The sequence below is a fragment of the Populus euphratica genome, unplaced genomic scaffold, assembly GCF_000495115.2.
Source record: "Populus euphratica unplaced genomic scaffold, PopEup_1.0 scaffold283.1, whole genome shotgun sequence".
Lineage (NCBI taxonomy): Eukaryota > Viridiplantae > Streptophyta > Magnoliopsida > Malpighiales > Salicaceae > Populus > Populus euphratica.
This window is the reverse complement of record NW_011500162.1, coordinates 43,926-55,958: the sequence shown is the minus strand read 5'-3', so window position 1 is coordinate 55,958 and position 12,033 is coordinate 43,926. Positions and strand designations below refer to the sequence as shown.

Sequence of the window (12,033 nt, the reverse complement as noted above, 5' to 3'; positions counted from 1 at the left end):
AATATGGATTCTTTTTCCCCTACACAAAAATGCAGTACAACAAACACTAGAATGCGATACCCAATCGCCATGAGAAACAACACCAACAAATTCTCCCATTTGGAATTACTGTCAGGAGAGATGTCGTATGCACTATGGAGGGCCTGCAATCCTGAAATACTCCTTACTTCCCCAACAGCAAACGAAGTTTCCAGGTACTCGTTCTCCAAAAGCCCCTGCAACATCGAAAACGACACATCTAAGATACTTCCAGAAACATGATCTCACTCCAGCAGCTGCAACTGCTTCCAATAAATGAAAATTTATAGGGAAAAGGAAAATTTTAATATGTTTCTAATAGTCAGGATTTTTGTATTGAATTGATTGAGCAATAAAAAAATCAAGCCAATTATAACGTTAATTTAGAAACACGGCTGGTCAGATGGACACAATTGAACTCATTTACATACAAACTTGCCTGAATAGAGTAAGTGTGAAAAGCAATATAGGATACTGGATATGTCCACATTGGTCCTGGCAAGACACTTCGAATCCTAAAATACCCAGCAGAAAGCATCATTACGACCTGAATGCCATCGAGACCATCAGTCAGATTAAGGAATGTCATCTCATTAATCAATATAAAATATGTATGTAAATTGTTGAAACATTGATCACTGCAACTTAATTATCACTTTGCAATGTTCATGTCCAATTGAGTAGTGGCTTGCATGTATGCAATAGAAAGGTCATCAAACACCACACAAGACAATCTGACTAAACATTTGATATGAATTGAATTTTTGATTTTTGCAATCAGCATTAGTCCTCTAATACCATTGTACCATCTTCTCCAGGATATCCCAGCTAAATGAGAGAAGTAGATAGATACAAGTTGACACCAGCACCAAAAGGAGTGTAATTCCATGTGTGTGCATTGAAAATATTTATCTGCTGTTGTATTAAACTCGGCAAAAAGCTAAGCAATTAAAAGTTAATAGCATAGAGCACCGATAATGGAACTCACATGTATGGATACCAGAGTTGATACACTCCAGAAAACATGTTGCCAAAGGGAAGTGATAAGCAGCATTAGTCCTTCATTTACCAGAAGGCAAGCAAAGAAATTCAAAACAAAGTACATCAACAAGCTAAATTCATCTTGCAAGCCTATGAGGAAATACAAGACAAGACTTGATGAAATGGAGATGAGAAAGAGGAATGGTATGCTGGAGAGAAGTTGCCCAAGTAAAAAGACAAGTGCTCCTGAATGCCTATTTGATTCTTCACATGCATATATCTGCAAAACAGGCAACCAGGTTGGCCAAATCACATATGAGAAAGATGAACCTCAGACAGGCAAATGATGACTAAAAAGAAGAAAAACCTCAATCGATTACATTTTACACTTTTTTCATAATCAACTTTTTATGCTCACATTGAATAACTTTTAACTTAGTTATTTATTTTGAATCTAGTTCACATGATGTATAATCAACAAACTTAATAAATAATGTTTTATTTCATTTGGTGCCTCTACATGAAGCACCTAACGTTTTATTTGAGACAACTTTGGATGATATCAAGACGTTATTTTTTCAGCCTCTTTCTACTGCTTTTCTCCCTTATCTATTCCTCCATCTTTCTCCATCTCCTTATCCAGCATCACTTAAGCTCCCAATGCAAACATATAAAAGCTTTATTGCGACCTAGAAGAGCTAGGAAACTTGGACACATGCCATGAAACAGGGGTGAGCAAAAAAACCGAAAAACCAATTAAACCAAGAAAACCGGAAAAAAAATAACCGAAAACACCTCACCGTGAAAAAAACCTGATTAAACTGATTAGAATTTTGAAAAAACTGACCGGTTCAGTTCAATTTCGGTTTTATAAGCTAAAACAAAAAAAAAACGAGCTAAACCGAAAAAAACCAAGTCAAACCTGTTTGAACCGGTTTTTGTTCTAAAATAACCAACAAACCAAAACTGGTTGGTTTGAACCGGTTCAAGTTCGGTTTCAGTTTTTTAAAAAAAACCAGTTTGGTTACTTCTTTTAATAAAAACCGAACCAAACTGAAAACGATCACCCCCACCAGGAAAAATTAAATAAAACAAAGGAAGCTCCCTTTGTCTTTTCCAATTTGGAATGCCACCCAATTATAATAATAAAGAATTAGCATAGTATATCATCTTGACACACTTATCATTATTCAGGGACCAGTTAAAAGTCCATGAAAGCTACCAAAACAGTTCTAAGATTTTCATGAGAAATTACGAAGGTTTCATTTGGGATGTCAAAGGCAACTATATAATCCACAGAACTCTATATGAGATCAACTTTAGATATTAGCAGCCAACAGAAGCAGCAACAGAATACCTTGATTTCATTCAAAAGCGCAGGTACACCTGCAATGCTTAGAAGTGAAGTAAATGATACAAATACAAATATTGCAGCCACCCTTGCCTGCAAAATGGGAGAGGAGATAAGAAATTGATCCGTGCACGTCACCAGAGCAAGAGAAAAAGTGCATGTGCATGAATGAAGACAATAACCATGAAAAACAAGGTCAAGAAGCAAGGTCAAGAAGCAGCAAAATTGTTCTTAAGCTATGAGATGAACAGTTAGCACAGTCAATGAAAGATAGATAACAGCATGGATCCATGCCAATCAGGAAGTTCAAAGAATCAGATATTTATGGAAAATCTGTACAAGTCATACATCAGAACTATTTCCTATGAGGTCTAAGTAGTAGCAGAGTGGTGAGGGCCACCTGCTGAATATCAAGCGGATTTTTTTTTTCCCAGAAGAAAAAAGCTTCATCATGCTGGGGTTAGTTACAGGAATGGTTACAGTAATAGCTGCTGCTACAATGACTCAAGACTATTTGATGTGCATGTCTAACTAGAACTGTTTCTACTCAAATCACATATCTAATTACAAAAACTTTGATATTATGTCTAATACAATCATGACCAGGTTATCCTGTTCTTAGTTGGGTACTCATGGATGCAGATTCAGATGCAGTAATGATGTTTGTTTTAAGAAACTCACCACAACTGAAGACAAAGAATGCCCCAAGCCTGAAAATACTGTACCAATACAGAGAGCAAGGAGCATGTACAGAATAAGGCGAAGCCAGTAGTATTTCCATTCCCTTGACATAGTTAGCAAAGATCTCCAAGTCAAAACAGCAATCCTTGTTGCATTGCTAGCTTTTCCCTTGCTTTTAAGAAGTGGACCTTCCTGCAGAGTTAAATCACATATGATGAGATATATTGCCTAGTCTATAAAAGCAACCATCTGTGGAGCCACGCAAACAGGAGTGATTCCATTATAGCTAATGCTTCAATGCAAAAATGGGGAGTTTGTGCTTCAATGAAAAAAATGGAACTCAATGAAAGTGTAGAGTGAGTATTACAGATGTTGAAGGAATTTCTCGGACTAAAAGTTTTCTTCATAATAAAGGAATAATTTATGGAATGGAAAAAAAAACTATTAAAAGTTTTCTTTTATAATAAAAAATTATGAGATGAAAACCCACTACTACACTGACATCTTTATCAAACTGGAGAGTAGAAAAGAAAAGGCTGAGTGAGGGAGAGCGGATTATTCATGACATGAACCATCAAGATTAGCCTTTAGGACTTGGAATATCTCCTTTGAACCATCATTGTATACCTGTCTTTTCCCAAACTAGTTTACATTCTCATCAGACTATGGATGCATTATAGCAAATTATTTAACTACGAGATACATCATTTCAAAGAGACATTCGTATGTACCGTGCAAAGATACATGATCCAATTCAGTTAAGTTGCCTGCAAAGTGATATAGCAAACTAATTGAGTACAACCAACAGAAACAATTTCTACTTCAATCTAAAATGGCCATACCTTCAAAATCACACTCTGAGGTATCATAGGCCCAAATCAGAAAAACCATCTAATAAAGATTTCTACAGCTGGTTTGCTTAAGTTTCCTTGTACATGCAGGATCAAATTTCCTAGGAAAGTCAAGTTTCTGACTACTGTCAGATTGATCCTAACAACAGGACAGTAGAGGTAAAACTGCACCAAAATCTCCTTGTTTAACGCGTGCATTGCAATGATCTTGATATTATAAAAATATTTAGCACAAAAAAGCTAATTTCAAAGCATAACATCTTTGAGGTGAAACTTGTATTTGCATCTGAATACGACCATGCACACATGCATGTGCTCACACACATGCCCAAAGCCATTAACACATAAACAGCACATCTACATGGCTGCACCTATAAGGCTAAATTTACAGCAAGCTACCCTCTTCTTCGCATAATGATATCAGAGAAGTTAGTTGTCTATCTAAAGATAGATTTGACAATTACAATCTATATTTGTAAATATCTTATTCTTTCCCTTTTTAGGATATACTAGCTATAGGCTAATTGTTAGGAACGTATGTATGGTTGTAGGTTATTTATTTTATAAGAGGTAAAGTTTAGCTTGCATTTGTAATCAAGATAAATTTCGATTCTCTGGAGATGGAGCACAACTTTTCCTGCTCAAAGTTTTCTAAGTTTGTCATGATATCAAAGCCTTTCTTAACAAAAATCTAGTTGTGACTTTGTTTGTCTTCTGTGTCTTTTGTCCTCAAGTCCATCTTAGTCCTAGTAAAGTCCTGTCCTTTATCTCAATTATTCTAGATCAAACAATCTCGGCATTATGTCTTCAGAAAAGTCTGGAACTTGGTTTATTTTAATGGCAAGAATTACTCATCAAGGGCATTCCACTTCATGATATTTGTCAAAGGGGAGAATCTATAAGGCTATGATGATGGCAGCAGCCCTGCCCCTGACAAAAACATTGACAGGGAACACACCAAATGGGAGGTAACGGATGCACAAGCACGGCATGAATTTTAGGATCTGTCAAATCCAACATCATCTTAAATCTTCAATCCTCCACACATGTGGCTGAGATAGTGGAATTATCTCAAGAAGCTTTACGGTCACCACAAAACTACTTGTCGGTTCCAGCTTGAACATGACTTGGCTAGTCTTCAACAGGATAGTCTTTTTATCTCTGAATTTTGCTCTAGTTTCATTAATCTTTGGGCTGAATATAATAATATAGTTTATGCTACTTTACCATCTGAACAATCTTTAATCTGTTCAATTTGTTCATGAAACTACTAAAAGGGACCAACGTCTTATGAAATTACAATCTGAATTTGAAGGCACCAGATCTAATCTTATGAATTGAGAACCTGTTCCTTCCTTAGATGCATGCCTCAAAGATTTGTTTTGTAGGAGCAATGTCTTCACACTCAGACTGTCATAGAACAACAATGATCAACCCTAGTTCTCGTGGCTTATTTTTTCCCTACTGGTTCCTCACTCTATCTCCATGTCTACAATGATGTTGATTGGACCAGCTGTCCAAATACTAGGAAATCTCCTACTGGCTGGTGCATGTTTCTAGGTTATACATTTATCTCTTGGAAATGCAAGAAACAAGACTCTGTCTCCAAGTCATCTACTAAGGTTAGGTATCATGCTATGTTTGCTGTCTACTCTGAGATCATTTAACTTCGTGGTTTTCTCACAAAGCTTGGCTTTTCCCAGGTTCAAGCTACACCTCTGCATGCTGACAACACTAATGTCATCCAAATTGCTTGCAATCCTATCTGCCATGAACGCACAAAGCATCTAGAGGTTGACTCTCACTCCATACAAGAGGCCTTTGATCATTAGGTTATTACACTCCCATGTATCACTACTACTCTCCATGACTCGTCAACGCCATCATTTTCTTGTTAGCAAATTGTTGCTCGTAGAGTTACCAACATCAATTTAAAGGGATGTCAAAGGAATTAGTTGTCTATTTAAAGACAAATTTGACAATTACCTTCTACATTTGTAAGTATTTTATGATTTCCTTTGTTAGGATATATTAGTTGTAGCCTAGTTGTTAGGAAAGTATGTATAAGGTAGGTTAGCTATTTTAAAGGAGCTAAAATTTAGCTTGTAACCATATTCAAGATAAATAGTGATTCTCCAAAGAGGGGACACAACTATTCCTGCTCCAAGTTTTCTAAGTTTGTCAAATAAGACATGGATAAGCTTGATTGCTTTTTGTGTCAAGTTAAAACACTCAACATGTGGTATACCCCATATGGTCATATGTTACAAAATCATAAAAAATAAACCTTTCATAACATTAATTGATAAAATTTAGACCTTAAATCCATCCAACACCAATCCTCTTCAGCATTTGATCAATATCCAGGAGTCACGAACCAAAGCATCACCAGATTAATCCAAAAACATTAATTATAGACACTAGGGCACCATCCAGCCTTCCATGGCATTGACATAGCTATCCAGGTGCAAAAACAAAAGGATGGATTCATTCATTACCCACAACCCATAAAAGAATGAGCTCATGATATCCATTGAAGTTTCTGTCAATATTACCCGACAATCAATAATTATGTGCACAGTGGAAGATCAGTATATAGGCAACCATTAAACATAGTGTTATAAGAGAAGATAAATGACAATACCCTCTCAGTGAGTCTCAATATCATGGTTTCAACTGCAGCAGCATTAGCTGATGATTTATAGGTTGCTTCTAGGGTACGTATGGCAACAGCAGTGTCCATGTTCACTGATGAAAAATCTCCATGGTCATCCTATGACAATGATTCCATGTCCAGTAAATGTCAAAATGAGTACTAAACATAAGTGTCAAAATGAGTACATGTTAAAACTTCAAAAATCAGTCTCACTATTTCTAATGCGTCTTTGATGGTGCCACCAATAATAATAATAATAATAATTACTCAAGTACCTGCCAGTTTTTGCACATTGCAATGATCCTGTCAAAATCCGTGTTTATTGCACGTAGGAAGTGATCAGAAGGACTTTGCATAATTGGGCAAGGAAATCCAGCATTTGAGAAGTGCTTCATCAAAATAAATATGTCAATTAGTATCCATATAAATATAATGCTCTCTTTAATTCCAAAAAAAAGAAAAAAAAAATATCTTGGGAGTTTTGTGCATAACTAATTCTAATTTGATACCAAATTTTATCGCAACCAAATGAAGCACGAAACAAAGACCACAGTACCTCAGTTGCATACATATGACACTAAACTATAAAATGGTCATATGATATGGGCTTCACTCATTTTGAAATTATGTTCTTTAATAGAAACTGAAACAAAAGGTAAGATCAAATTCCAAGCATCCCTTACTTGCAAGCAGGACAACGTTTCTCCGAAAAATAAGGTGTTTCCATTTGAAAGTAGGCAGATCCGATCAAAGAGACCAAATACTTCAGTGCTACTCTGGTAAATGGTAAAGATAAGAGTGCACCCCATGCTAGCAAGTTTCTTTAATGTAACCATCATCAGAAGGGCAGAGACACTGATTGAGGTAAAGTCATGAAATTAGATAGTCAATACTTATAGGAAGAAAGACATAAATTATTATGAGCACGCAGAGCTATGACCCCATAGAGATATGAAAACAGTAAGGCCATTAACAATGTTGAATAAAAAAATGACAAATAATAATTTGTTGGTACCAAAGTTCACATAAAGTTAGTTAAACTTTCTTTGCTGACAGCAGCTATATTTCCTCAGTCATGCCAAGTACTTTGGTCCACAAGTTCTGATTTTTTTGGAGTTTCCATCACATTTTAAGATGCGAAGTAGGAAAAGATCCACAATTCATGCCCATTCCTCATACACATGTAATCAAAGTGGTTTAGCAGCATTGAATCTATGCTCTTCTAAAGAAATAAACCTAAGCCACTTGTTCCTACCCTTGATAGAGTGCTTCAAATCAACAGTGCAATAAGCCATGCCATCATGCACAATACTCATGTAGGATGGATATAAGAAAATGATACGAGTAAACTTAATTGAGGTTGAAAAGAGAAGAAAGCAATAAACCTGTCAAGATGATAAAGAGGTTCATCTATAAATAAGATATGTGGCCTCATTACAAGCTCCCGGGCAATGCTAACACGCCTTCGCTCACCACTTGGAAGACCCTTAAAATAACAATGTCCTCCAATCAGTTTGTTTGCATAATCACTCAAAGACATGGCTCGAATGGCATCCTCTACCACACTCTTCTTCTGGCAGAAGAATCCAGGAAGTTGAAGCAGTGCAGAGTAGTACAAGTATTCTTGGACAGTGAGAGATCCTATCAGAGCAGTTTCCCTCTCAACAAAACCCTACAAATTGGAGGATAATTCAAGGTCAAAAGCCCTGACTTTGCTACAAATAACAACATTTAGTTCCATCATGGAAGTGCAACTTTAACTTTCTGTCTCAAGACAATTTCCTCGGTAGCAGTAACAGAACTTAATTGGCAAAATAAAACAGCTATAATTTATCATTCGATACTTCCATGATGGAGAAGCATCTTTTCCAGTTATGAAAGAATGTGAAAGTTTTAAGCATCCAACCTTGGTTCGAGACATGCACGCGTGCGCGCACTATTCCAAATCATGATGTAAGCTAAATTCAACACCAAGAAGGTCCAGTGGAAGTGGGATTGATCTTATTGATAATGCAATTGTTAAAAATAAGAGATCAAAAGGCAATACACTAAACACTGTGAAAATTACCACCAATAGGGTGGCATACCAGGTTCTCATTCAAACTTAAAACAGAACATCAGATGTCCGTTTAGGACTATCCTAGCGCCATTGAGTTCACAAGCACACTCCCTTATACACATCCATGTTAATATATCAACGCAAAATAGTGGCCACCTATTACAAAGAAAACAATGGTTGGAATTAGGGTCCTGGTCACTAGTATAGAGTATTAGACTAATCATTTTTTTTCCTTTTTTATCTTTGGACAACTCACCAACATGGATGAATGTTATTAACATAAAAATCTATAAGAGGGCTATAAAGATGAATTTGAGTTTTCTCAGCCTGCATAGCCTTGTATGATGCTAGATTTTCAGCATGTAAGTTCAGAAAGTATGTGCCTTAGCTATCAAATGACACGTAATAATATATACAACATCCAGACTTGACAATGCATTCTTCATGATAACTTGCTCATATTTAGCATACCAACCATAAACCATGATCTAAAAACTGTACAGAAATGGAGATAGAAGAGGGGTAATTCATAAAGAAAAGAAGAAAACGTGACAATCCACAACCCACATTGGTTGTATACCATATTGATTCTTGGTACATCATGAGGCTCAGTGATGCCAAGAGGATATTGGCCAAAATTTCTGGGGATGATTTCCCTGAAGGTTACAGAATCAATAACAAAAAACTAATCACATCAATAACAAGACAGCCTAACAATTTGCACAACCTTTTGAAGTTAACAGGACCATTGATTAGAAATAGGATAACACCGCAAAGCCAAAACATGTATATAATTATATTGCTCTCAGCTCCTTGAGACAAAGTAATGTACTAAGACTAAAGGAAGAGTGACCAAGAATGTTTTGATATCACATATTAAAAAAGCAAGAAGAAATGAATCATATAAGGAAGAATATGAAAACTGCAGCAGAGGACATTTCTATCTTACATATTTAAGGACCAAGAAAAAATAAATCATAGAAGGAAGAATATCAAGACAGCAGAGTTAAAGGAAACCCAATGAAACAAATCAAATTGATAGAGAGAGAAAATGATCCAATAGCAAGAGAATATACATAGAACTTACATATGAGCCATAACACATGCGTGATCTTGCACCATTCACAAAAACTTCACCATACATTCTGGCTGAATGATGCAACCTCCCTGCGGTGTTGAAATTCACTTCTTTAGTTTCAAGCATCCATAGAGAGAATTTAAAGCAAATATTCCAACTTGGTGATAAATGAATAGCATGCTAACTAACCTGCAATAGCCCGTAGCAATGTGGATTTCCCTGATTTTGCAGGACCCATGATGACTGTCATTGTGCCAGGCAATGCATAACCACTTGAGCTCTTGACAACCTTGTCTGAGTACTTCCTTTTCCCTTTGATTGTAACTGTCAAGTCTTTCCAAACAACAGAAGCCCCTGCAATTTTTCTTGCAACAACAGCACCCTCTGGTAATGGTGGGGATGGCAACGACCCACTATTAAGCTTTGACAAAGATGGGGATGCTGGTGTTGTGGCAACATTGATGGAGTCACCTCCCTCCTCCAACCTGACATCAATATCCGTATCCCACTCTGGTGAATCCTCAAATGAGATAGGTTGTCTATGCAAGCCAGGCTTCCGCAAGTAGAAGAAGTTACTTGATGGCACCCTACTTGCAGGACTACTAGCTGAAGACGAAGAAGATCTGTAATTATCCGATTGAGATTGTATCTCTTCCATCTCCTACTCCCACTTTTTTCTCAAACTCAAAATTGTAGAAAACGTCTACACTTTCACACAAACATCATAGCATCTGTGCTGCTAAACACAGTTTCCAGTTCGTCGACAACTCCCCAACTTCAAGAAATACAAAGTTTCAAACATCAATTAGTAAAAGTGTGCATTCATATCCCTGCATGTTATGGTTATGCACTGAACATTGACAGGCAAGTATAGGAGACACTGTAGAAAAGAAAAGTAAATAAGATATAAACATTTTCTACAATCAAGTGAGAAAAGAATACAGTTCTAAGGTACTTTTGAAGGGAAACAAAAACAAAAAAATATAAACCCCATTCCTGTAAGTTTCTATTTTTTTTTTCCTTAAATAAAGTGTAGTATAATGATAAACAGCAAGGCAGCACTTCCCAACAGTATAAAGATCCCAGTATCACATTACGTTCGTAACTAGCCTTATAAAAAAATTAAAAAAATGAATGAAACAAGAAAAGAAAAAAAATCAAGAAAACAAAACAGAGTAGCCTTTTCATTTTATGGAAATCTAAATATCATTAATAGACACCAACATCTTCAATTTTCGTTTTCATTTCCTCATTTTTCTTTCTTCCTTTCTTTCTCAGCAACTAAACAGATGGTCAAAAAGAATCAGCTCTTTTACAGAGCTTACATCATGGAATAGAAAACGACAGCAAAATGAAAAAAAAAATAATGAAGAGAAACCAAAACCCCAAATGCTAAACTAAACAAAAGAAATCATATTGATACTGTACAAAATCATACAAAAAGAGAAAAAATAAAGCAAGCCCATTTATACAAACTCTTTTTTCAGTAACTTATCAAATAGAATTCACTGAAACTTAGAAAACTTGCTCTGCCTAGTACTAGTACTCTGTTTTGTTGCCAAGAAAATGCAAAAGACCAAAACTTTGCAGCTCAACGTAACCTAACAACTGCCTGGAGTGCCCCCACGAAAAGAAACGTAGCTAGCAACTTGAGATTTTCTTGTACTTTACCTCCTCAGTAAGCAAGTAGAGCCCATGTTAAGCATAAAAACTTAAATGGATAGAGAAGAAAGTAACATAAAATGAAGTTGAGGAGAATAATGCAAAAAGAGACATACCTGGATCTGAATGTGAATGTGAATAGGATTGTAGGAGTTTAGAGAGAGAGAGAGAGGAAGCCGTGAACAGGGAGGAGCTGTCAGTGTGCTGCATAACTTAAGTACTTAACACTGAATTTTCCATATTATAATAATCACAGTTTTTTTTTAATTATTATTTTGCTTTTTAGGCAAACCTCTAAGTAATCCCTAATTAATGGGGCAGTATCAATTTTGCACTTTCAAACTTTTTTGTATCAATTATGTTGTCAAGTAATTTGGATTGGTTTTAATTGGATCCTTTATTATAATTTATAACTAGAAAACAGCAAGTTTTCGACAAAATGATATTATTTTCTAAAAAAGAAGCATACAATAGAATGACTTAATTGAGGAATTTTAGAAATTCAAAGATAAAATTGACATAAAAAATATCTTTAAGGGGAAAAAAATTATCTAATATAGTTGGAGACTTTTTTAGGTTTAATTTTTTATTATTTAATTGCAAGTAGTTTATTTCATATCAATCTTAAATTTTAAATAGATCATTTATCTCTATGTAATACATTTATAAAAAAAAAAATTGAATTGCCTTATCAAT

General features: G+C 35.6%; 1 protein-coding gene across 1 annotated transcript in view; it reads right to left on the bottom strand.

Moving 5' to 3' along the window:
- The window catches only part of LOC105111192 (ABC transporter G family member 3-like), an 11,762-nt gene extending 219 nt beyond the window's left edge, over nucleotides 1–11,543 (bottom strand). Inside the window, exons 1-12 of the mRNA XM_011006483.1 lie at nucleotides 11,454–11,543; nucleotides 9,865–10,450; nucleotides 9,685–9,764; nucleotides 7,924–8,210; nucleotides 7,222–7,393; nucleotides 6,814–6,927; nucleotides 6,527–6,655; nucleotides 3,032–3,223; nucleotides 2,357–2,443; nucleotides 1,007–1,279; nucleotides 458–565; nucleotides 20–215 (exon numbers count right to left, since the gene is read on the bottom strand). Coding sequence (XP_011004785.1) covers nucleotides 20–215; nucleotides 458–565; nucleotides 1,007–1,279; nucleotides 2,357–2,443; nucleotides 3,032–3,223; nucleotides 6,527–6,655; nucleotides 6,814–6,927; nucleotides 7,222–7,393; nucleotides 7,924–8,210; nucleotides 9,685–9,764; nucleotides 9,865–10,333 — 2,107 coding nt within the window. The 5' untranslated portion in view covers nucleotides 10,334–10,450; nucleotides 11,454–11,543. The remainder of the gene's footprint in view (nucleotides 1–19; nucleotides 216–457; nucleotides 566–1,006; nucleotides 1,280–2,356; nucleotides 2,444–3,031; nucleotides 3,224–6,526; nucleotides 6,656–6,813; nucleotides 6,928–7,221; nucleotides 7,394–7,923; nucleotides 8,211–9,684; nucleotides 9,765–9,864; nucleotides 10,451–11,453) is intronic.
- Between the last annotated feature and the right edge of the window lie 490 nt (nucleotides 11,544–12,033).